Consider the following 27,178-nt stretch of genomic DNA (forward strand, 5'->3'; position numbering starts at 1 on the left):
CCAGGTACTCATACTTCTGGATCTCATTCTCTTTTAAATATGAATTACTTTTGGTCCTAATTTCTTAGATTTCTTAGATGAACTAATTTGTAACACCATTTTTCCTTAATCAAACCAGATCTGAAGTAGTTTTAAAGAGACAGGCTTACTTGGTTCAGACTGTTGTAAATCTCAACTACGTCACCTCTTGCAGTACTGTGGACTTGCCTCTGGTTATGTTTTTTTTGCACTAGTATCTTGTTTTGCACACTTCTTTTCCTCTTCACTGTCTTACATAATTTATATGTAATTTCTTTTCTGTGTGTTGTCTAAACTTACATGCCTGTGGATGCTGCTGCAAGCAAATTTTACATGGTACCTTTACCTCACCATACTGGTGGCCCAGTGGTATATGGAAGTATTCTAAAAGTTCTACAAGGTCTGTTACTCCCCATCTGGAATATCAGTATCATTCCTTGCTCCTTTCTATTTCACTTCTAATTTTTGAAACTTATAGTCTTGACATTTTTTGCAATTTTTAGGATTCCTTTTAATAGAATATGAAACAGTCAAAGACTAACATGAATTAGCTCCATTTGCAACATTCTGTTTTAATCATAAATGCTGCAAGTGTTTATAGCTGGTTCCACCTATTTAGTTAACTAGAAGTATTCCCATTTTATCTCTCTGGTCAAATAAAATCCAGCCCATTTTTCAGACAGGGCAGAAATTTTTAAGTTTGTGGCACATTGAATGTAGGAGATCCTAGCAAGTTGAGGGAAACCTAGAAATCAATGGGACACATCATCAATAGCTTTTTTAAATTCAGCCACTACATAACCATAGGATTTCCAACATCAGGAGGCATAATAATTAATATAACAAAACTTAGACATTAAAATTACGCAATTTAAATGAGTTGGGCCAAAGAAAAGAACTTATCATAATCAAGTCCGGAGATCAAACCCTACCTCCCCGCTCAGTGACAGATCCCTAAATATACTGCTAGTGACAGTTGTGATGAGTGGTGAAACTGCTTGCTAGGGAGAAACTGAGAAAGCTGCTTGGACGGAGACCAGAGGAGGTTAACAAAGTCTGCACAATGCCATACTGCTGAACAGGACAAAGACAGCAGTTTGGAGACCTAGGTAGACCAGTGAAGGTGAGAACAGTGATACATTCACCTACATCTTAAAACTCTTCAGTATGTTTTCTCAGTCAGTTGCCAATCACTCTGTATATGCACACACACTCCCATTTACCACTCAGAATCACTCTCGTTCTTACATCCCTTCGCCACCTTTAAATTACACCCAACAAATGCTTTCTTTCCAATTCAATGTATGCCCTTATAAATACACTGCACCTTTGTGTTAGAGTGGTTTCTGAACAGAAATTCACCTTTATAAATTTCACAAATCACTACCAAAAAATTTGAGAAAAAGAATAAAAATTCACTCTTAAGGGATTACTGTGGTAAATATAAATACAAAACGTACATAGAAAACTAAGCTACCAGGGACAACAATCAAGGCTGCCAATTTACAGTGGAAGACTAGTTTCAAGTGACTTGCTTTGGAAACAAGGCAACCTCTTCTACCCACAAACAAGAGAAAATGTGCAGATGCTGGAAATCCAAGCAACACACACAAAATGCTGAAGGAACTCAGCAGGCCAGGCAGCATCTATGGAAAAGAGTGCAGTCGATGTTTCGGGACAAGACCCACCTCTTCTACTGATATTTGAACCTCATCAAAGCCCAGGTACAAACATGGACTAAAAAACTGAATTACACAAGTGATGCGCAAGCGACTGTCCTTAACATCAGTGTGCGATCAAGGTCCTCTAGTAAAAATGAATCAATCAACATCAATGGGAAACTACTCAAGTGGCTGGATTCATACGGCACACAAGCATCCAGAGATTTACCATTGACCAGTTTATCCAGATCAGCCAAATAAATGTTGGAACTACACAGCATTTATCCAGCAGCTAAGTATGCTATGCTGAAGGACTCTAGACATCTAGGAATCCTAACATCCGGAAGGCACAAGTCAGGAATGTGATGGAATACTTGCCTAGAAGACTGTTGCTCCAAACATTTTCAAGAATCTTAATGTTGTCAAGGACAAAACAGCCAATTTGATTGGTGTTGTGTTTTATAATTTCAAAATATAAAACTAATCAAAAGAAAAACATGGAGTCAGGGTTAACTTGTGTACTCTTCACTTTTACCTTAGTGAGGTGCGCACATATGACGCAGTGGCGTGATGACATATGCCATTTAAGTACTTTTACATATAACCTGTAATGAATTATTTAAACAAAAAATGCTTAATCAAACAATATATGTACAATATTAGCCAAATATTACTGAAATATTAAACAATTGGTACCCCAACCACTACCCTAAACATACTCTCCAACAGCATCTTATACACCTCAAACCTCTACTACCATGCAGGACAAGGGGGGCAGGGACATGGGAACATGAACAGCATAGGTGCTCCTCAAAATCAGATGTCATCCCAATATGGAAATATATTACTGGTCAGTCAAAATCCTGGAACACCCTACTCTGCAGAAATGTATGATAACTTCACCCGCAGGACTGCATTGGATAATGGTGGCAGCTCAAAAATCACCTTTACAAGGGCAAGGACCAGCAGTAAGTGCTAGCCTTGCTAGTACCCTAGATTCCCCCACCCCCAAAAAATAAACAATAAATTGAAATGCAGCAATAAAACTATCCCATCAAAGGGCATTGGATGCCCCAAGCTCTGTTCATCAAGAAGCAGATGTTATAGGCTAAGGGTTGTCAAGAAATAGGATAGTTTCAGAAATGCAGAAATTAATATATATTGCTCTAACCACACTATACATGCTTGCAAAGAGACTGGCAAATCTATTGAAAATCATGGCATTGCCACGTCAAGATAAAAAATGTCCTTGCCCATTGAAAAACTGAAGACTGCATGAAACATCAAACACAGTATACAGACTTCACCAATGGTCTGCACACTAAGAATGCCACATCAGAAGAATTATACTCTAGCCCTGGCTTCATTAGCTCCCTATTTCCTATTTAGTCCAACTAAGGAAGTACAGCTGGGCAACAAGAAGGATGCTGCTGATAAAAGGCCTGACAACTCAGAGTACTTTAGCCCTTGCACTTTATTCCTTGGTACATAGGAGATTGTAGGGTGACTTGACAGAGTCATAGAAGATCAACAGGGATAAAAACAGGGTGAAACATAGAAACATAGAAAACCTACAGCACAAGACAGGCCCTTCAGCCCACAAAGTTGTGCCAAACATGTGCCAGCCTTAGAAATTACTAGACTTACCCATAGCCTCTATTTTCCTAAGCTCCATGTATCTATCCAAAAGTCTCTCAAAAGACCCTATTGTATCCGCCTCCACCACCATTGCCAGCAGACCATTCCACGCACTCACCACTCTGAGTAAAAAACATACCGCTGACATCTCCTCAGCACCTACTCCCAGGAACCTTAAACCTGTGTCTTCTTGTGGCAACCATTTCAGCCCTGGGAAAAAGCCTTTGACTAGCCACACGATCAATGCCTCTCAACATCTTATACACCTCTATCAGGTCACCTCTCATCCTCCGTCACTCCAAAGAGAAAAGGCCGAGTTCACTCAACCTAATTTCATAAGGCATGCTCCCCAATCCAGGCAACATCCTCGTAAATCTTCTCTACACACTTTCTATGGCTTCCACATCCTTCCTGTCGTGAGGCCACCAGAACTGAGCACATTACTCCAAGTGGGGACTGACCAGGGTCCTATATAGCTGTAACATTACCTCTCAGCTCCTAAATTCAGTTCCACGATTGATGAAGGCCAATACACCATATGCCTTCTTAACCAGAGTCAACCTGCGCAGCTGTTTTGAATATCCTATGGACTCGGACGCCAAGATCCCTCTGATCCTCCACACTGCCAAGAGTCTTACCTTTAATACTATATTCTGCCATCGTATCTGACCTACCAAAATGAACCACTTCACACTTATCTGGGTTGAACTCCATCTGTCAATTCTCAGCCCAGTTTTGCATCAATGTCCTGCTGTAACCTCTGACAGTCCTCCACACTATCCATAACACCTCCAACCTTTGTGTCATCAGCAAACTTACTAACCCATCCCTCCACTTCCTCATCCAGGTCATTTATAAAAATCACAAAGAGTAAGAGTCCCAGAACAGATCCCTGAAGCACACCACTGGTCACCGACCTCCATGCAGAATATGACCCGTCTACAACCAGTCTTTGCCTTCTGTGGGCAAGCCATTTCTGGATTTCACAAAGCAATATCCCCTCGGATCCCATGCCTCCTTACTTCCTCAATAAGCTTTGCATAGGGTACCTTATCAAATGCCTTGCTGAAATCCATATACACTACATCTACTGCTCTTCATCAATGTGTTTAGTCACATCCTCAAAAAATTCAATCAGGCTCATAAGGCACGACCTGCCCTTGACAAAGCCATGTTGACTATTCCTAATCATATTATACCTCTTCAAATGTTCATAAATTCTGCCTCTCAGGATCTTCTCCATCAACTTACCAACAACTGAAGTAAGACTCCCTGGTCTATAATTTCCTGGGCTATCTCTACTCCCTTTCTTGAATAAAGGAACAACATACGCAACCCTTCAATCCTCCGGAAACTCTCCCGTCCCCATTGATGATGCAAAGATGATTGCCAGAGAGTCAGCAATCTCCTCCCTCGCCTCCCACAGTAGCCTGGGGTACATCTCATCCGGTCCCAGCGATTTATCCAACTTGATGCTTTCCAAAACCTCCAGCACATCCTCTTACTTAATATCTACATGCTCAAGCTTTTCAGTTCACTGCAAGTCATCCCTACAATCACCAAGATCCTTTTTCATAGTGAATACTGAAGTAAAATATTCATTAAGTACCTCTGCTATTTCCTCCGGTTCCATACACACTTTCCCACTGTCACACTTCTTTCACATGAAATAGTGAGCTGCCAGAAACTCTTTTTCCCCAGTGAGGGGTGTTAAAAAGAAGAGAGCATAGGTTTCAGATCAGAGGTGAGAGACTTAAAAGGGACACCGGGGCACCTTCTTCATGCAAAGGGTGGTGCATATTTGGAATGAGCTGCCAGAAATAGTGGTTGAAGTGGGCACATTAGCAATAATTAAAAGCCATCTAGATATGTACGTGGCTCTTGGCCAAACACAGACAGGTGTGGTGAGCTTGCTGGGCGGCACAGTCACATTGATCCAGTTGGATTGAAGGGTTAGATTTCCATGTTATATGTATGACTCTGTAACTTGACTCTTTTCCTAATAATCCCTCCATGACCATACATCGACCAACCACACAAGTGCTATTGTAGTGGTAGAGCCAGTTAGCTCTAAACTTCCAGCAAACATTAGCAAAGTCCATCTCAGTAGCAGGGAAGAACATAAGCAGCCTGCGTATACTTGTGCTGAAATATCCAATGTTCCACTACATACTGGTGTTGGGATATGAAAAGCAAGAATTTCTACTGTAATTGCACAAGTTTATGCATGCAGATGTATTAGAATTGTTAGGACTTCCACTTTCTTTTTTATATAAATGTCATGCAACTTTACCCATGCTGCCCATTCTTGGTGGCTGATCTGCTAATCTTTACAATGGCATGATGAAGGGAAAAATATAAATCATCACAAAAACATCATGAGGTTGTAAAATAGGGGCTTATTTGTTTTAAACATTGAGGGACTGCAATATTTACACTCGATAGGCACACTGGTAGAACCAAAGTGTATCAAACAATAATGAAGGCATGCAGACACAGGAGAAGGCAGATGCTAGATTCTGAAGCAACAATGAAGTTATCCCTGGCAATAACATGTGTCACTGATGTGGCATAGACCACACCTTCAGCTGACTGCTTCAGGTCAAATAAAAGTGCTCTGCGTTCTTCACTTCAACACTCAATACTGTAAGAAGTTACTTTTAAATATAGAGAGCAATTCACTATCAAGACACAAGAGATACTGCAGATGCTGGAAGTCTAGAACAATACACACAATATGCTGGAGGAGCTCAGTAGGTCAGGCAGCATCTATAGATGGGAATAAACAGTGAAGGTCTTAGCCTGAGACGTCGACTGCTTGTTCCCACCCAAAGATGCTGCCTGTCCTGCTGAGCTCCTCCGGCATACTGTATGTAATACACTATTAAGAACTTCAACAAGAAATGATGCTTCAGGATGGCACCCATCATTAAAGACCCTCATCATCCAAGACATGTCCTCTTCTCATTACTACCATTAGGGAGGTGATACTACCTAAGTACAAAAGGTAGCAGTGGGTCACTACAGCGAGAAGGAGCTTTGACTAGCAACCAATCAGTGTTTTAGATTGATTATCAAGAGCAAATTAAAGGAAGGGGCAAGTGCAGCAGTTGTCGTCTGACTGAACAGAGTCAAAGTGGTGATCTTGAGGCTTTAGCTCTTCAAGGCTTCAGTAAAGAGAGGCTTCAGTCGAAGAAGGCAAAGAAAAGAAAAACCCTGGGTTAAGTTTTTTTTTCCTTCCCTTCTTTATAGCTGCTCATCTAGGACAGTAGAGATGCCAGACAGGATAGTTGAATGCTCCTCTTGAGGGATGTGGGAAGGCAGTGAGACCTTCGGTGTCCCTGACGACTACAACTGCGAGAAGCGCATCCTACTGCAGCTTCTAACAATCCATGTTAAGGAGTTGGAACTGAAACTGGATGAACTCCAGATCATTCAGGAGGCTGAGGGGTGATACATAGAACATATAGAGAGGTAGTTACACCCAAGGTGCAGGACACAGGAAACTGGTGACAGTCAGGAAGGGGAAAGGGGTTAAGGAGCCAGTAGAGTAACGCTGTGGCCATCCCTCTCAACAATAGGTATACCACTTTGGATACTGTCAGGGGGATGACCTAACAGAGGAAAGTCACAGTGTTTGGGTCTCTGGCACTGAGTCTGAGTCAGAAGGGGAGAGAAGGGGCACGCTGTGGTGAAAGGGAATTCATTAGTTAGGGGAATGGACAGCAGGTTCTATAGGCAAGAACGAGATTCCCAGACAGTATGTTGCTTCCTGGGTGCCAGGGTCTGGAATATCTCGGATTAGAAACATAGAAACCCTACAGCACAATATAGGCCATCAGCCCACAATGCTGTGCCGAACATGTCCTTACTTTAGAAATTACCTAGGTTACCCATAGCCATCTATTTCTCTAATTTCCGTGTACCTATCCAGGAGTCTCTTAAAAGACCCTATTGTGTCCACCTCCACCACCGTCACCGGCAACCCATTCCATGCACTCACCACTCTCTGCATAAAAAACTTCCCCCTGACATCTCCTCTGTGCCTACTTCCAAGCACCTTAAAACTCTCGTGTTAGCCATTTCAACCCTGGGAAAAAGCCTCTAACTATCCACACAATTAGTGCCTCTCATTTAAAAAAGGAGGGAGGAGAAGATGGCGACACGACGCAGCGTGCACGGCTGTTCTGAATGAATATCGATTATGTGTAACTAGGGGGCCGTGCACAATCCGGATTTGATGGAGACAGCTGTGAGGAGTGCAGAGGAATATCTGCAGTAACTTCTGAAATGCCTGCTTTGCTGCCACTGCGATCGAGAATCTCCGGAGACAAAGGCCCCAAATCTTCGACTTTGCCTATCGCCCGTTGCTGGGGCCGGGGTTGAAGCGCTCAGCAGAGATGGTGCTCGGTGTCGAAGAGGTGGTCGGAGGCTCGGAGTTTTTGAAGTCGGACTGTGGTCAGATGCTTCCAGGATGCTGCATTGGCAAGTTGGTGGCGCTGGAGGTTTACTGTCTGCGTAAGTGATGGGACTTTCGAAAGACTTTGAGACTTTTACTGTGCCATGGTCTGTTCTTATCAAATTATGGTATTGCTTTGCACTGTTGTAACTATATGTCATAATTAGGTGGTTTTTGTTAGTTTTTAAGTCAGTTTGTCATGTGTTTTCATGATATCATTTTGGAAAAACATTGTATCATTTCTTAATGCATGCATTACTAAATGACAATAAGAGGGGACTGCGTGTCCTCATAATCATAATAATCATCTTATACCCCTCAGGTCACCTCTCATCCTCCGTCCCTCCATGAAGGAAAGGCCGAATTCACTCAACCTATTCTCATAAGGCATGCTTCACAATCTAGGCAACATCCTTGTAGGTCTCCTCTGCACCCTTTCTACGGTTTCCACATCCTTCCTGTAGTGAGGCAACCAGAACAGAGCACAGTACTCCAAGTGGGGTCTGACCAGGGTCCTCAGCATTCTTAAGTGGGAGGGTGAACGTCCATAAGTCATGGTCCAAGTAGGTACCAATGACACGGGTAGGATGAGTGATGGGGTTCTGCACAGGGAGTTCAGGGAGTTAAGTGCTAAGTTGAATGGTAGGATCTCCAGGATTGTGATCTCAGGATTGCTGCCCAGGCCACATGCTAGTGAGGCCAGAACTAGGAAGATTATACAGTTTAATACGTGGCTAAGGAATTGGTGTAGGAGGGAGGGCATGGGATTTTTGGATCATTGGGCTCTCTTCCAGGGAAGGTGGGGCCTGTACAGAATGGACACTTTGCACCCGAACTGGAGCGGGGGGAGAACCAGAGTGCCAGAACCGTTAGTGGAGAGGCTGTGGAGGCAGATGTTGGTAAGACCTCAGACAAAATTAGGAATCAAAAGGTTGAGCAAGATGCAACTAATGTCCTGAGCTGAATATATTTCAATGCAAGAAGTATTGTAGGAAAGGCAGATGACAGTTCTGAAGATGAGGTAGCTGCTTTACAAATGGAGGCAATGTGTAGTGAGGAGAGGATGTTGATAGGGCAAAATTGCAGTCAACAGGATGAGTTGCAACATAAAAGGTGGACAAAATCAAAACGGATAAAAACAGGACTGAAGGTGTTATATTTAAATGCACACAGTATACAGAATAAAGCAGATGAACTTGCAGCGTAGTTGCAAATTTGTAGGTATGGTATTGTAGGTATTACTGAACCACGGCAGAAAGAAGATTATAGCTGGGAGCTTAATGTCCAAGGATACATATTGTGTTGAAGGGCAGGCAGGAAGGCAGAGGGGGCAGCGATGCTCTGTTGGTATAAAAATGAAATCAAATCATTAGAAAGAGTTGAGATAGGGTCGGAAGGTGTTGAATCATTGTGGATAGAGCTAAGGAACTGCAAGGGTAAGAAACTCTGATGACAGTTGTATATAGACCCCCAAACAGTAGGAAGGATTTGGCCTACAAATTACAATGGGAGATAGAAAATGAATGCCAAAATGCAATGTTACTATAGTCATGGAGATTTCAATAAGCGGGTAGATTAGGAAAATCAGGATGGTGCTGGATTCCAGGAAGGGATATTTCTAGAGTGCCTGCAAGTTGGCTTTTTAGAGCAGCTCATGGTTGAGCCCACTAGGGGATCAGCTGTTCTGTATTGGGTGTTGTACAATGAATGAGAATTGATTAGAGAGCTTAAGGTAAAAGAATCCTGCAAGTGATCATCATATGATCGAATTCACCCTGAAATTTGAGAAACAGAAACTAAAGTCAGATGTATCAGTATTACAGTGGAGTAAAGGGCATTACAGAGGCATGAGAGAGGAGTTGGCCAAAATTGATTGGAAAAGAACATTGGCAGGGTTGATGGCGTGGAGCAATGGTTGGAATTTCTGGAAGCAATTCGGAAGAAACAGGATATATACAAAAAGGAAAAGGTATTCTAAAGGAAAGATGACACAACCATGGTTGACATAAAGTCAAAGCCAACATAAAAGCCAAAGGGAGGGCATATAATAGAGGAAAATTTAGCAGGAGGATAGGGAAGCTTTTAAAAACCAACAGAAGGCAATTAAAAAGGTCATTAAACACAAAATAATCTGCAGCTGCTGGGGTCAAAGCAACACTCACAACACGCTGGAGGAACTCAGCAGGTCGGGCAGCATCTGCGGAAACGATCAGTCAACGTTTCGGGCCGGAACTTTCGTCAGGACTGTAGAGGGAAGGGGCAGAGGCCCTATAAAGAAGGTTGGGGGAGGGTGGGAAGGAGAAGCTGGTAGGTTCCAGGTGAAAAACCAGTAAGGGGAAAGATAATGGGGTGGGGGAGGGGAAGCAGGGAGGTGATAGGCAGGAACGGTGAAGATGGAACAGGGGAAAACACAATGGGTAGTAGAAGGAGCCGGAACCATGAGGGAGGTGATAGGCAGCTGGGGGAGGGGGCAGAGTGAAATAGGGATAGAGGAAGGGAGGGGAGGGAATTACCGGAGGTTGGAGAATTCTATGTTCATACCAAGGGGCTGGAGACTACCAAGATGGTATATGAGGTGTTGCTCCTCCAACCTGAGTTTAGCCTCATCATGGCAGTAGAGGCGGCCATGTATGGACATATCTGAATGGGAATGTGAAGCAGAGTTGAAGTGGGTGGCAACCGGGAGATCCTGTCTGTTGTAGCAGACGGAGCAGAGGTGCTCGACGAAGCGGTCCCCCAATCTGCTTCGGGTTTCACCGATGTAGAGGCCGCCGCACCGGGAGCACCGGATGCAATAGATAACCCCAACAGACTCACAAGTGAAGTGTTGCCTCACCTGGAAGGACTGTTTGGGGCACTGAATGGTGGCAAGAGAGGAGGTGTAGGGATGTAGGGACAGGTGTAGCACTTACACTTACAGGGATAAGTGCCAGGTGGGAGATCCGTGGGGAGGGACGTGTGGATCAGGGAGTCGCGGAGGGATCGATCCCTACGGAAAGCGGAGAGGGGTGGAGAGGGAAAGATGTGCTTAGTGGTGGGGTCCTGCTGAAGGTGGCGGAAGTTGCCAAGGATAATGTGCTGGATCCGGAGGCTGGTGGGGTGGTAGGTGAGGACAAGGGGAACTCTGTCCCTGTTGTAGTGGCGGCTGGATGGGGTAAGGGCCGAAGTGAGGGAAATGGAGAAGATGCAGGTCCTGACGAAGGGTTCCGGCCCGAAACGTCAACTCATCGTTTCCAGGATGCCGCCCGACCTGCTGAGTTCCTCCAGCGTGTTGAAAAGATCATTAAAAAAGGTAAAGATGGAATATAAAAGTAAGCTAGCTAATAATATTAAAGAGGATACCAAAAGTTTCTTCAGATACATAAAGTGTAAAAGAGAGGAAAGAGTGGATATTAGACCACTTGAAATTGATGCTGGAGAGGTAGTAATGGGGACAATGAAATGGCGGATGAACTGAATAAGTATTTTGCCTTAGTCTTCACTGTGGAAGGCACCAGCAGTATGGTGGAATTTCCAGGTGTCAGGGTCATGAAGTGTGTGAAGTTACCATAACTAAAGAGAAGGTTCTTGGGAAACTGAAAAGTCTGTAGGTAGATAAGTCACCTGGATCAGATGGTATACACCCCAGGGTTCTGAAAGAGGTACCTAAAGAGATCATGGAGGCATTAGTAATTATCTTTCAAGAATCACTAGATTCTGGAATGGTTCCAGAAGACTGGAAAACTGCAAATGTCACTTCACTCTTCAAGAAGGGCGAGAGGCAGAAGAAAGGAAATTATAAGCCAGTTAGTCTGACCTCAGTGGTCGATGATGTTGGAGTTGATTGTTAAGGATGTAGTTTTGGGGTACCTAGAGGCATGTGATAAAATAGGCCATAGTCAGCGTGGTTTCATCAAGGGAAAATCTTGCCTGACAGATCTGTTGGAATTCTTTGAAGAAATAACAAGCAGGGTAAATAAAGGAAAATCGGTTAATGTTGGTTTTTCAGAAGACAAAGTGCCACATATGTGGCTGCTTAACAAGCCAAGAGCCCACAGTATTACAGGAGAGATTCTAGCATGGATAAAGTAGACGATTGGCAGGAGATAAACAGTGGGAATAAAGGGAGCCTTTTCTGATTGGCTGCCGGTGACTCGTGGTGTTTCACAGAGGTCTGTGTTGGGACCAAATCTTTTTACGTTACACGTCAATGATTGGATGATGGAATTGATGGCTTTGTTACAAAGTTTGCAGGTGATACAAAGATAAGTGGAGGGGCAGGCAGTTTTGAGGAAGCAGAGAGACTACAGAAGGACAGACAGATTAGGAGAATGGGCAACGAAATGGCAGATAGAATACAGTGTCAGGAAGTGTATGGTCATACACTTTGGTAGAAGAAATGAAATTGTTGACTATTTTCTAAATGGAGAACTGAGAAGTAACGGGACTTGGGAGTCCTTGTGCAAGATTCCCTAAAGGTTAATTTGTAGTTTGAGTCTGTGGTGACGAAGGCAAAAACAATGTTAACATTCATTTCAAGAGGACTAGAATACAAAAGCAATGATGTAATGTTGAGACCTTATAAAGCACTGGTGAGGCTTCACTTGGAGTATTGCAAGCAATTTTGGGCCCCTTATCTTAGAAAGGATGTGCTGAAAACTGAAGAGGTTTCAAAGGAGTTCCACAAAAACGTTTCCAGGGTTGAATGGCTTGTCATATGAAAAGCATTTGATGGCTGTCGGCCTGTATTCTCCAAAATTGAGAAGAACGAGGGGCGACCTCATTAAAGCATCAAATGGTGAAAGGCCTTGAATAGAGTGGATGTGGAGAGGATGTTTCCTATGTTGAGAGAGTCTAATTTGAGAGGACACATCCTCAGAATAGAGGGGAGGGAACGTCGACTCAGAACATGATAGGCCTGCATCGAGCATTTTCATGCCTTACAAGGCGCAGATTGGAAGTCTGTGTGGGGCGCCACTCCTCGCACAGACACTAGAGCAATGTGTGGTTAAGTGCCTTACTCAAGGACACAAACACGCTGCCACAGCTGAGGATCGAACTAGCGACCTTCAGATCACTAGACGAACGCCTTAACCACTTTGCCACGTGCCCAACACAAATAGAAGAATAGAGGAGCATCCTTTTAGAATGGAATTTCTTTAGCCAGAGAGTGGTGAATCTGTGGAATTCTTTGCCACAGGCAGTTGTGGAGGCCAAGACTTTACGTATATTTAAGGCAGAGGTTGATAGATTCTTGAGTGGTCAGGGCATGAAGGGGTATAGGGAGAAGGCAGGAGATTTGGCTGAGAAGAAAAATAGATGGTGGAGCAGACTCAATGGGCCAAATGGCCTAATTCTGCTCCAATATCTTATAGTCTTGTGGTCTTATACAGAAGTCTGAAGACCCACTCTCAGTGACTTAGGAACAGCTTCAATGCCACCACCATCAGATTTCTAAACAGTCTGTGAAAACTATCACATAATTCCCTTTTTATATAATATTTATTTATTTTTGTAATTTATAGGTTTTTATGTATTCTCACAGTTCTGCTGCCACAAAACAACAAATTTCACATCATATGTCAGTGATAATGAACCTGCTTCTGATTCTAAGACTCCTGGCTGGGGTGCAAAGAAACAACAATAACTTGAATATACATACAGGCTTTGAAATGCAAAAACAACCCTAAAAACTTCATAGGAATGTTGATAAACTACTGATGCTAAGCTACAATAAGAGATGTTATAGCAAATTACCAAAATTGTTGACACAGAGGAAAAGAAACATGGAAAGGAAATGGTGGACCAAATTACTGTAAAGCAGAGCAACTATCTCAAATAATTACTGTTGTTAAGAATATTACTGAGAACATGGTGTTAGCAGCATTATGCTATCAAATCTCCCCATCTCTTTAAATTACAATAATCAGTATACTTGACCCATTCATGGAGTAAGTTAATACTGTATTTTCTTGCCATCTGTAATCAAAGGAAATGTGAAAAAAAAGTTGGTGTTTGACAAATTTTTTAGATTATTCTCTTAATCTAGGAAAGCAGATTAATCTAAAACACTGACATATCCAGTTCTAAATCTGCTGTCATGTCCCTCTAGACCTCCAGCTAATCTCAAAAATCATCTTAAGTAGGGCAGAAATACTCAAAAATAAATGAACTATGAAACCTGATCTACTAATCTCAAATTAATCCTCCCTTTCCAACTTAGTTTTCCCATGTCCTACTCCACTATGGTACTTTCACTTTTCCTTTTTAATGACTTTTTTTAGTTGCTTTCTGTTGGTTTTTAAAAGCTTCCCAATCCTCTAACTTCCCACTAACTTTTACTCTATTGTACTTTGGCTTTGATTTCTTTTGTTAGCCACGGTTGCGTTATCTTGCCTTTAGAATACTTCTTCCTCTCTGGGATATATATCTCCTGTGCCTTCTGAATTGCTTCCAGAAATTCCTGCCATTACTTTTCTGCCTTCATCCTTGCCAGTGTTGTTTTCCAATTAATTTTAGCCAACTGTAATACTGATACATCTGACTTTAGCTTCTCCTTCTCAAATTTCAGGGTGAATTCGATCATATTATGGTCACTTTGCCCCAAGAGGGTTCAACCACAAACTGCTCTTAAAAGCCATCTTGTAGGCATTCTAGAAAATGCCCCCTTGGAATCCAGAACCAGCCTGATTATCTCAATTTACATGCATATTGAAATCCTCCATGATTATTGTAACATTGGCCTCTTGGCTTGCGTTTTCTAACTCCTGTTCTAATTTGCAGCCCGCATCCTTACCACTGTTTAGGGGTCTGTATACAACTCACATCAGGATCTTTTTGCCCTTGCAGTTCCTTAGCTCTATCCATAATGACTCAACACCTTCCGATCCTATGTCACCTCTCTAATGATTTGATTTCATTCTTTCCCAACAGAACCACATCACTCCCTCTGCCTACCTGACTGTTCTTCTAATACAATGTATATCCTTGGACTTCAAGCTCCCAGCTATAATTTTCTTTCAGCCATGATTCAGTGATGCCTGCAACATCATATATGTCAATATGTAACTGTGCTATGAGTTCATCTCACTTATTCCATATACTGTGTACATTCAAATATAACAACTTCAGTCCTATATTCACCCTTTTCAATTTTGTTTGCGTTTTACACTGCAAATTACATTATACAATTAAAGTGGAACTCACATTATAATTGCAAATAGAGTCTTAGGTATATTTTCTCTCAACAGTAATGATGTGTATACAGCTACAGGTTCATGGTTTATGGCAGTGGGAGTAGGGGGAATGTTGGAGAGCCATTTAAGTTATTTGCTTTGGAAACTGGTAAACCAAACTCTTATGAGACCAACAACTAGAGACACATGCAATGGTAAATGCTTATCACCTTTCAACCTTCAGATGGAATGGAGACATATCAAATATAGTTTAATGATTTATCTCACAACAAATAACAGTAGTCATTAACATTTGCAGCTTGCACTTAAACTTGCTGGCTGTATCAAACATCTTAAGAGAAAATAATACGGAAAACTCTTGGAGAAAAAACTGATAGCAAAATGAACCTATCACATTAAAAAAAACACATTAGCTGCATTTCTGTTTAAGAAACTTGATGAAAAAAAGATCAAAATTTGTTATTCTTTCACGCTTTATATTTAAGTAATTCTTTCCCCACATAATTCTGTTAGAGAAGATTTCATTCTGCATCTTGGATTTTTGGGTAGTGCTTTGCGAATTCCATAATGACAAATTTCCTTAAGCCCAAACGGTCATAATGTGGGGGCCACCTGTACTATAATACTTAAAGTAATGTTTATTTAAACCAAATTACCTTAATTTCAAAATTACAAGTCAGTTTTTATAAGTATTTAATTCTGGATGCATTTATGGTCGTCAGCTTTGAAATACTTACAAAGTCACCAGTTCAGTGTTGAAGATCAACACTACAACCCAAGGGCAAGGTACCAACTCACATGTGGAAAACCTGTCAGTCACCCGATTCAAAACCTCATAATTGTTTATTTCAAGATTCAAGAAATTAGATTACTTGATTAGCTAGGAAGTCTCATGTGACATCTCTGTCAGTCTAGAGAAAATCTCCTTTCATAATAAATCAAAACTGGAGGAAATACATTCCTGTCAGCAATGGACATGACCGGTTTCCCAACTAGACATAGTGAGATTCAGAAAACAAATAGCAACAGATTAGCTGCTATTAACATTCTATTTGTCTGAATCTGTGTAACAGATTGGCATTAATGATTCTTTCCTTCTGTGAATTGCTTACCATATGCTGTATAGCTTCATAAATCTGTTTCAGGAACTCCTGTAATTTAGGCAGGTGCAGGCAGACATCTTGCTGGGATTCCAAAGTAGTGGCCTGCCCCCATTCAACGGCCTTATTCAACCAGTATTCAAAGGCAAAACCGGAAAAAGGAATGGAAGTTGCTTTGGCCATAACACAAGCCATAAGACTCAAGTTTAAAAGTCATTCAAAAGGAAAAGATTCTTCTGTTTACTGTGGAATCTGCAAAATAAAAGAAAGGAGCTTTCAAACCTTTTTTTTACGTAAGGCTTTTCAGCAAGTTCTTAAAACAAATCAAAGGTTTATATATAATGGACCTTTTGTGAGAAAACAGCGCAATAATTCTAATGAATGTGGTAAACCATATATATGTGTTGTAACTGGGTTAACTGTCTGGACACGCCCCTCTGCTGACTGCCCCTGTGGCTCCTCCCAGAGTTTCCTGTATAAAGGTGTTTCGCCTTGCCCCTCCCCCTCAGTCCAGGGGCAGACACTCACCATGGAGGTCGTATTGTACAGCGAATAAAAGCCTTTCAGTATTTTACCAAACCTCAGTTTTATGGAGTTATTGTAGGTGCTTCAATGAGAAAATTACTTTAAAATGTTTTATGGGTTGGTTCCAAAATTTTACCACCTGAATTTGTCACCACCATAATTTCATTACAATAACAGTTAAATACTACTCACTGGAAAGTAACAACTCAACCACAATTTTGAACAGGCATGAAACAAAAATCTTAACTGATTATATTGTATCAAGACCTCTGAAAACTGAAGGATCTTCACCTCTGTTTCTCTTTAAATAAATGATGCCTGACCTGCTGAATAATTCATGTATTTTCCATTTTATTTCACATTTTCAGTATTTGCTGTGTTATTTCTAAATTTTCCTTTAAAAATGTTAATGCTTTAATGATTAGATAAGGTAAAGAGTCACTTCATTAAACTTGCTGTATCCTAACAATTTCAACCAGTAAGAAAGCAGGAAAAAATTCGTAGAAGATTCCAATGGAACACAATTTCTTCAGTTTTGACATTCAAAAAACCAGAGGGAAATGCAAAGTAAATCAAAGTGATTCCAACAAAATCAAAGTTCTAATTAAGTTTATTATCAAAGTACATACTTGTCACCATACTCAACCCTGAGATTCGTTTTCTTGCAGGCATACTCAGTAACTCCAATAACCATAATAGAATCAATGAAAGACTGCACCCAACAGGGCAAACAAACAATGTGCAAATACACAAGAGAAAATAATAATAATAACAAAAAATAAATAAGAATAAATATCAAGAACATGAGATAAAGAGTCCTTGAAACTGAGTCCATAGGTTGTGGGAACAGTTCAGTGATGGGGTGAGTAAAGTTGAATGAACTTATCACCATTGGTTCAAGAGCCTGATGGTTGAGGGGTAATAACTGTTCCTGACTCTGGAGATACCCGTACTTTCTTCCTGATGGCAGCTGTGAGAAGAAATCATAGCCTGGATGGTGGGTGTCCTCGATGATGGACACTCCTGTGACAACGCTCCATTTAGATGTGCTCAATGGTGGGGAGGGTTTTACCCATGATGGACTGGGCCATATCCACTACTCTTTGCAGGAGTTTCCGTTCAAGGGCACCAGTGTTTCCATACCAGGCTGAGATGCATCCAGTCGGTATACTCTCCACCACACATCTATAGAAGTTTGTCAGTTTTAGATGTCATGCCAAATCTTCGCAAACTTCTAAGGAAGTAGAGGTGCTGCTGTGTTTTCTTCATAATTGCACTTACATGCTGGGCCCAAGACAGGTCCACTGAAATGATAACACTGAGGAATTTAACCTCTGATTCCCCCAAATGAGGACTGGCTCATGGACCTCGGTTTCCTCTTGCTAAAGTCAAAAATCAGCTCCTTGGTCTCGCTGACATTGAGTGAGAGGTTGTTGTTATGGCACCACTCAGCCAGATTTTCAATCTCCCTCCTCTATGCTAATTCATCACCACCTTTGATTTGGCCAATAATAGTGGTGTCGTCAGCAAACTTAAATATGGCATTGGAGCAATATGCAAAATCTTACAAATATTTTCTCAATAGTTCAGAGCTGAAACACAATTTTGTTGACAGTACTAAAATATCTGTACCTAATGACTTACTGTTGTCAGCAGGAAAGTGTAGAAAACCTATCTCCCCTGTTGTTAGCAAGCTTATCCAAAGAACAATGAAGCTTTGATATTCATTGACCGAAGTCAATTCAAAGTCAGTACACCCATTAGCTGTGCTGTTCCTAAAATCTCTTTGTGAAGTAATACCAAAACTCTGGGATGTGAGCCTAAAAATCACTTAAGGCAACACAATTTACTGCCCTATGAATATACTTCTTGTGTGATCCTCACCATTCATCTCAAATTGCTCACGTCACTATTCTTGCCAGTGCAATCATTACTACCAACACAAAATATACTTTCCAGACATAAACAGGACTTTGAAAAAAGATATGTTACTCTATTGCTGAGTGTTTTCCCACAGTCTAATTAGACATAAAACTTCGACTAAAAATCCACTGCATGACGATCAGGTCTTCCATTGTCCTTCAGTCTAGAAACACTGGATTTTGAACCATTCTAAAAATGAAAGGGACCATTTGAATGCTCTAAATCATACAAGCTAATTTTTAAAATTAACTTGTAGCTTATGATATTTAACTCAAATTCCCCCTTGAAAATAATGGCTTCCCTTCCAAAACACGTTGTACAGGGCAAGCTTCAAAACCAGAAATTCCAGAGATGTTTTCTAAAGAAAAATACTGGAGCATTATAGATATGAACACTCGTTAAGAAAGTCAAGAATTATGTTGGTTCTATATCTACTTACATTTCACTTTTTGTTGTAGTAATCAGATCAGTGCGACTAAAGAACACTGACATGGTACCCATATCGACTGCTAAATAAGGGTTTTCCACAATAAAAAATTCTTAACCGAAGCAAATGTAAAATTTCACATGTTCCTTCAAAATAATTCTTCATAACTAAAGGCTGAAATTGAGCCTGCTTGGCTAAATCTACCAGCTGCTGTTCACTAAAGAACTAAGATTCTGATCGCTAGTGGTGATAGCAATGCCCTTTAGCTTCCATGATAGATCACAAATGAGACAATCTAAAACTGCACACGGCAAGACATGGGCAACGTACAACCCTAGAGTGACACATAGCAGAATAATTTGATGTCACAAATACAGCAATGAATATCTCCAATATTTCCTTACGATACAGCAGGCTATTTTGGCCTATCAAGTTTAAGCCAGCTCACAACACTATCATATTCTCCAATATTTTTCCTTGCAACCTAATCTCCCCACAATCCCATTAACTCCCCCATGTTCCACTACTCACTCACATGCATGGGGCAACTTAACTTACTGACCTGTATGTCTTAGGATGTGCAAGGAAACCAGAGTATCCGGGAGAAATCCATGGAGTCACAGGCGGAACTGGAGATCAGGGCTGAATTCAGGTTGCTGTAGCTGCAAGGCAGCTATGCCGCTGTATTGCCCAACAAAAAAGGGCATCCCCATTCCGGGAGTCAGCATTTATCAGACACTCAGCAAAACAAGTGGTTGGCTGCTGTGGCTACTACAACAGATGATTATCCTTCTGCAATAGGCTTCCCTCTCCAATCTAATAGCTATTCCACCAGCTACATAGGCACAAGTCAGGTGTGTAATAGAACACTATTCATCTGAGTGGTTACGAATAGTTGCAACAGCTCAACTTGATCAGCATCTTAGTTCTGCTTAAATCTCTCTCCTATGGTGAATCATGATGGTGGCACACTGCCACCAACTCAAGTGAACACAGGATATGGGCAACACATAAATAGCAAGGGCTGGCCTGGGAGTGACCCCACTCTATTCTTACTGTACAGTTTTTAATCAATTTGGCACAACCGTGAGAGTTAACCAGATAAGCTCAGAGGTGGCAACGTGTTGTTCATACACATAGGTCTGCAGTCAGATGTAGGCCCGAATGGTCAAAGCCGGAGATTCCTTCTCTGAAGAAATTATTAACCTTTGTGACATAACCAGTGCGACTGCAGTCAAAGTCTGTAATTCATCTAAAGCTTCTTTAAATGTTCCTGACATTCAGGAACGTTTTAAATGATTAAAATAGATGTAAATAATTAAATTAAATCTGCTGAATGGATCCTGACCCGGATCTGGGCCGCACCCTCCAAATATCCGGACCTGCCTCTCAGTTTTTTTTGCACTACCTTACTTTCCATTTTTCTATTTTCTATTTATGATTTATAATTTAAATTTTTAATATTTACTAACGATTTGTAATCCAGGGAGCGGGAAGTGCAGAATCAAGTATCGCTGTGACGATTGTACGTTCTAGTATCAATTGTTTGGCGACAATAAAGTATAAAGTAAAGTGTAAATTTGAAAGCTTAAAAATAAGCTAAGAAAAAAAATACACAGATTCAGAATTACAAATATTAACTAAAGTTAGAAAACACTTACAAATAAAATCAGTTACCTCGTACATTGATTCCCATTCCAAAGCCACGAATCCTCATTGATATCAATGGAATGGGAACACAGACCAAGCCTGATCTACTGTAGGCTCACAATTGCAATAACCTGACATATAGGGTGCCACAACAGCGTAGCCGTTAGCGCAATGCTGTTACAGTTCAACGTGCCAGAGTTCAGAGTTCAGTTCTGGCCTCCATCGTAAGGAAGTTTGTACATTCCTTCCTGTGTGCGTGTGGGTTTCCTCCCACAGTCCAAAGACGTACCCGTTAGTAGGTTAATTGGCCATTGCAAATTGTCCCATGGCTAGGCTAGGGTGGACAACCAGAGTAGGACTTACACAGCGAGTGGTAAGGCACTGAGGGGTGTGGTAGAACAGTGATCCATAATTCCTTGAAAGTGGTGTCACAGGTAGATAGGGTAATAAAGAGAGCTCTTGGCACATTAGTTATCATTAAAGTGCTGAGTACAGGAGTTGGGATGTCATATTGAAGTTGTATTAGAAATTGGTGCATTTGGAATATTGTGTGCAGTTCTGGTCACCTACCCACAGGAAAGATGGCAATAAGATTGAAAGAGTTGAGAGAAAATCAACAAGGATGTTTCCAGGACTTGAGGACCTGAGTTGTAGGGAGAGGTTGAATAGGTTAGAACTTCATTTCCTAGAGTGTAAGGGAACGATGAGAGATTCGATAGTGGAGTGGAGCTTAGGAGACGATGGCGCCTAATGGTGATTCCTTTGCTTGCATCTTCAAAAACAGCTCTATTTCTATCTTTAATATCTCTATTTTTTCCTTTCAGGGTTCTTTTCAAGACCTTGACCTGGAACTACACACTGACTTTGGTCCTTTACAGGAATGGGACCCACTCTCAGAGTCTCACAACTGGCTGCTATTCAATATACCGAGGATGCGGCCTAGAAGACTAGCACGCCTTCGGAGTTTCGGGATTTCGTGACTCTGGAGGCGGGCGGACTCCAGGTCGGTGCTGCGGTCTGATATATCGTGGGAGTACACAGAAGATCAAAAGCAACAAGCTGGCAGCAGGCTGTGTGCCCAAAGACCCGAGTCCTTCAGGCACAGAGCTCAGAAAAAGCAACACAACAGACTGTTAACATTGTAAATCAGCGAACAACAGGAATTCTGCAGATGCTGGAAATTCAAACAACACACATCAAAGTTGCTGGTGAACGCAGCAGGCCAAGCAACATCTGTAGGAAGAGGTGCAGTCGACGTTTCAGGCCGAGACCCTTCGTCAGGACTAACTGGAGGAAGAGTGAGTAAGGGATTTGAAAGTTGGAGGGGGAGGGGGAGATCCAAAATGATAGGAGAAGACAGGAGGGGGAGGGATGGAGCCAAGAGCTGGACAGGTGATAGGCAAAAGGGGATACAAGAGGATCATGGGACAGGAGGTCCGGGAAGAAAGACAAGGGGGAGGGGGACCCAGAGGATGGGCAAGAGGTATATTCAGAGGGACAAAGGGAGAAAAAGGAGAGTGAGAGAAAGAATGTGTGCATAAAAATAAGTAACAGATGGGGTACGAGGGGGAGGTGGGGCCTAGCAGAAGTTAGAGAAGTCGATGTTCATGCCATCAGGTTGGAGGCTACACAGACGGAATATAAGGTGTTGTTCCTCCAACCTGAGTGTGGCTTCATCTTTACAGTAGAGGAGGCCGTGGATAGACATGTCAGAATGGGAATGGGATGTGGAATTAAAATGTGTGGCCACTGGGAGATCCTGCTTCCTCTGGCGGACAGAGCGTAGATGTTCAGCAAAGCGGTCTCCCAGTCTGCTTCGGGTCTCGTCAATACATAAAAGGCCACATCGGGAGCACCGGACGCAGTATATCACCCCAGTCGACTCACAGGTGAAGTGTTGCCTCACCTGGAAGGACTGTTTGGGGCCCTGAATGGTGGTAAGGGAGGAAGTGTAAGGGCATGTGTAGCACTTGTTCCACTTACATGGATAAGTGCCAGGAGGGAGATCAGTGGGGAGGGATGGGGGGGACGAATGGACAAGGGAGTTGCGTAGGGAGCGATCCCTGCGGAATGCAGAGAGAGGGGGGAGGGAAAGATGTGCTTAGTGGTGGGATCCCGTTGGAGGTGGCGGAAGTTACGGAGAATAATATGTTGGACCCGGAGGCTGGTGGGGTGGTAGGTGAGGACCAGGGGAACCCTATTCCTAGTGGGGTGGCGGGAGGATGGAGTGAGAGCAGATGTACATGAAATGGGGGAGATGCGTTTAAGAGCATGCGTTTAAGGCGATGCTTTTTTTGCTGGTGGGGGAGGGGGGGATCATTGCTTTGCTCCTGCTTACACGCAGGAGGGGGGAGCTGGGGGGGGGGTCTTTGGGTTTCTAACATTTAACTGTCATTCATTCTTTGGGGCACTCCTCTGTTTTCGTAGATGGTTGTGAAGAAAAAGAATTTCAGGATGCATATTGTATACATTCCTCCGGCATTAAATGTACCTTTGAAACCTTTGAAACCTTTGAAAATTATGAGTATAAACAGGGTAAATGCAAGTGGGCTTTTTCCACTGAGATTGGGTGAGATTTCATGTGTTAAGAGTGAAAGGTGAAATGTTTAAGGAGAACATGAGGGGGGTGAGAGTGTGGAATGAGCTGCCAGCTGAAGTGGTGGATGCAGGTTTGATCTCAACATTTAAGAGGAATTTGGATAGGTTGCATGCGTGGAAGAGTATGGAGGGTAATGGCCTAGGTGCAGATCGATGGGACTGGGCAGACTAGTAGGGCTGAAGAGCCTGTGTCTGTGCTGCAGTGTTCAATGACTCCATAAACAAGTTGGAGGGATGCCTGACAAATTCCTTTAAGGAAAACACAATTAAGGAGTTCATCATCAATGTTATATACAATATAATAACGTTCTTTCTTTTTATTAACTTACTGCAATGTAACATCTGAGTTGCAGTTCAAATCCACCCAGTAGTAACCAATCAGAAAAGAAGAGAAACGTTATGCCACATTTAACTTCATAAATATCTTCCTGTTTGGGAACTAGAAGGCACAGTTAAATTGGCCTATAATTTTTGGGACTTGGCTTTAAGCCCATTCCACTGATCAGATAAAAATTTTCCCAGCTAAGGAGCGACATAGCCCTGTGTCAAAAAGGCTAATGTAAACAAGTCAGCAGCACAAACTTCTCAATTTGACATTCTGCATTCTTTCTCCTAGAAAGACCAAATAATGGCATTAACAACAGAGAAAGATATCAAACTGATACAGAAGTAAATGCATTTAGGTCACAGTAAAACAGCAAATATGCCAGGTATGGGTTTAGGGGTTTAGCCTGAAGCCCAGCAGAGGTGCAGTAAGACCTGCACATTCCCATCCTCCAACCTCTGTGCGATTAAGGAATATACGAGGGGTGATGGATAAGTTCATGGCCTAAGGTAGAAGGTGTCAATTTTAGAAAACCTAGCACATTTATTTTTCAACATAGTCCCCTCCTACATTTACACACTTAGTCCAGCTGTTGTGGAGCATACAGATCCCTTCTTTGTAGAAGTCGGCGTCTTGGACTCCAGTAAGTGGTCCACAGCAGGGGTGATTGATAAGTTTGTGGCCTAAGGTAGAAGGAGATGATTTATACAGCTCTTGTTACATGCACGTGCAGTTTAACTCTTTGAGTGATCATGCAGAAAGTTCGAAGTTAATAACTCATCTCCTTCTACCTTAGGCCACGAACCTATCAATCACCCCTGCTGTGGAACACTTTCTGGAGGTCCAAGACGCCGACTTCTACAAAGAAGGGATCCATGTGCTTCATGACCGCTGGACTAAGTGTGTAAATGTAGGAGGGGACTATGATGAAAAATAAGTGTGCTAGATTTTCTAAAGTTGCACTGCTTCTACCTTAGACCACAAACTTATCAATCACCCCTCGTATACCATTCTTCCTGACTGCACTTTGTGCACCAACTCACCAAGATCCTGCCATCCACATGCACTTATTAATTTTTCTGTTTGAAAATGTTTTGTTATTCCACCAAAACTAATAGTTTCCCTGTTCCCCCAATACACTTCAACATCCTTGCCCACTCACATAACCTAAGTAAACTTTTGCAAACTTTTCTGTCCTCTTCACTCATCACTTTCCCACCTTGTTTTGTATTATCAACAATTGTATAGTTACATACTGTTCTTTCAATTCAACATTATTGAAAAGTGACTGAGGTTCGGATCTTTGCAGAAACCCACAAGTAACAGTAATGCATTATCCCAACTTTATTCCACATTTCAAACAACACTGTATCCACATGACAATATCATTCAGCGCAGATGATGGGACTCGACCCACTTAGTCAATTGTCCATTTTCCTCTATTGATGCTGCATAACCTGCTGAGTTCTTTCAGCTTTTTGTGTGTTGTTCCGGATTCCAACATTTGAGCATCCATGCATTTCCAAATCCTGAAAACCCCAATATGATCTACAACCTTTTGTATGTCTTCTTATGCTTATTTTTGAATATCACCAACATCGAAAATGTTCAAACTTCATACAAATGCAACACAAATTACATTATGCCACAATTAAGGTGAAGAAATTAGATTCCTTAGTAATGATTTGGCTAGCAGGATAGGCGGAGGTCCCAAATAGCAATCAGTTATTCATTTTTATACCCTTGTGAATTTGTTCATTAAATCAAATATCAAGACCTTCATTGACTAGGAACTCAGACACTTTGCTAATGACAACAGCGCCTTTAGTAACTCTCAACAAACAGGAAAGAGCCATTTCAAAGAATAAGGCACTGGACAGAATCCTTCTGGAAAGATAAACTAGAAAATGATAACTTTCTTCACGTGGTGGTTTTTACCATCAAGAATGAATTAGCCTGGTGTCTCAGTACTCCCAGGTGGGACAAATGAACGCTGCGGGATCCTCAGGCTCACTCAAATGCAGAAACCCCAGAAACAGTGGATGAGGCCAAGGGCTTCTGCTTCAATCTTGGAAAACTTTGGCTTCAGGACTAGAGGAAAGCAAAGCAATTCTTCACTGTCATAGATGGAAGAAAAACAATAAAAACATAAAATACTGAAAAAACTCAGCAGGACAGGCATTGTCTGTTATGATGAACGGTCTTTAACCTGAAATGTTAACTGTTTACATGGTGCTACTCGAATGTTCATTTACTGCACCCTCGTCTACTACATTCAATAATCTTGATATGGCTTTGTTTCCCAATTATTACCTTAGCTCCGCCTTTACCATCCCGTCCCTCACTTGGCTCCATCTGCCTTTTTTATCAACCTGTCTGCTTCCACCATCATCAACCTTCACTCCCCCCCCCCAGTCCACCTATCACCTACCAGATTGTCTCATCCCTCTCCCTCCCCTCACTAAACTGGTTATTTTCCTCTTCCACTCCAAGTCCTGATGCAGGGTCTCGCCAAAATATTGTTAATTTCTCCGCCCACCACACTGCAGATGCCATTTGATCCACTGATTCCTCCAACTGTGTTTTTTTGCTACAGATTCCAGCATTTGCAGTCTCTTGTGTCTCTATTCAACACTCTTTATTCAGCATGTAAAGTCCAAATACCCAAAGGCTCACCTCACTAACAGCCAAGAACAGAAGTTAATTCACATGGAAGGAAGCAAATTCTCTACCACTGGTAGTACCTACAAGAGGCACTGCCTCAAGAAGGCAAGATCTATCACCAAAGATCCCCACTATTCAGCCCGTGCCATCTTTGCGCAGGAGGTGCAGAAGCCCAGAGTTCCACACCATCAGGTTCAAGACAGCTCCTTCCCTTCAACCATTCAGTTCTTGAGCCAAAATGCTAATCACTACAGTTTAGCAACACTATGACCGCTTTGCATTAAAATGGACCTTTTTTTCTGTCCTGAATTTGCAAAGCAAGTTGTGTATATTTAAGCTTTTCTGGTGATTATTGTTCAGACAATGCTATGGGCCTGTGATGCTGCTGCAAGTAAGCTTTTCATTGCACATGTGCATACATGTACTTCTACGTATGACAATAAACTTGACTTTAAATTTTCAAAGTCAAATTCAAGTCAAAGTAAATTTATTATCAAAGTACATACATATACTGACTATATACCAATCGAGATTCATTTTAGAGTCATAGAATACTGCAGCACAGAAATAAGCCCTTTGGCCCATCTAATCCATACTGAATTATTAACTTGCCTAGTCCCAGCAACCTGCACCTGGATCATATCCCTCCATGCCCCTCCTATCCATGTACCTATCCAAATTTCTCTTAAATGTTGCAATCAAACCAATACCCACCACTTCCACTGGCAGTTCATGCCACACTCTCACACCACCCTGAGTGAAGAAGCAACGCCCTCATGTTCCCATTTCGCCTTTCACCCTTAACCCATGACCGTTAGCTCTAGTCTCATCCAACATCAATGGTCCCGAAAAAGGGTCTCAGCCGAAACATCGCCTGTTTACTCTTTTCCATAGATGCTGCCTGACCTGCTGAGTTCCTCCAACATTTCATGTGTATCAATGGGAAAAGCCTGCTTGCATTTAGCCTATCTATATTCCTATTAATTTTGTCTGCCTCTGTCAGATCTCCCGTCAA

At 42.0% G+C, this 27,178-nt stretch overlaps 1 protein-coding gene across 7 annotated transcripts in view; it reads right to left on the reverse strand.

Annotated features, from left to right (window-relative positions):
- fancc (FA complementation group C) overlaps positions 1–27,178 on the reverse strand; it is a 183,359-nt gene that overhangs the window by 148,176 nt on the left and 8,005 nt on the right. For 5 of the 7 annotated variants that reach the window (XM_072281638.1, XM_072281635.1, XM_072281639.1 and 2 more), the window contains exon 2: positions 16,064–16,303. In XM_072281638.1, the coding sequence (XP_072137739.1) occupies positions 16,064–16,246 (183 nt within the window). In that variant the 5' untranslated portion in view covers positions 16,247–16,303. Of the gene's footprint in view, positions 1–16,063; positions 16,304–19,488; positions 19,510–25,437; positions 25,460–27,178 lie in introns of those variants that run through there. The other 2 variants (XM_072281640.1, XM_072281641.1) reach the window with 2 other exon arrangements.

Source organism: Mobula birostris, chromosome 17, assembly GCF_030028105.1.
Source record: "Mobula birostris isolate sMobBir1 chromosome 17, sMobBir1.hap1, whole genome shotgun sequence".
NCBI lineage: Eukaryota > Metazoa > Chordata > Chondrichthyes > Myliobatiformes > Myliobatidae > Mobula > Mobula birostris.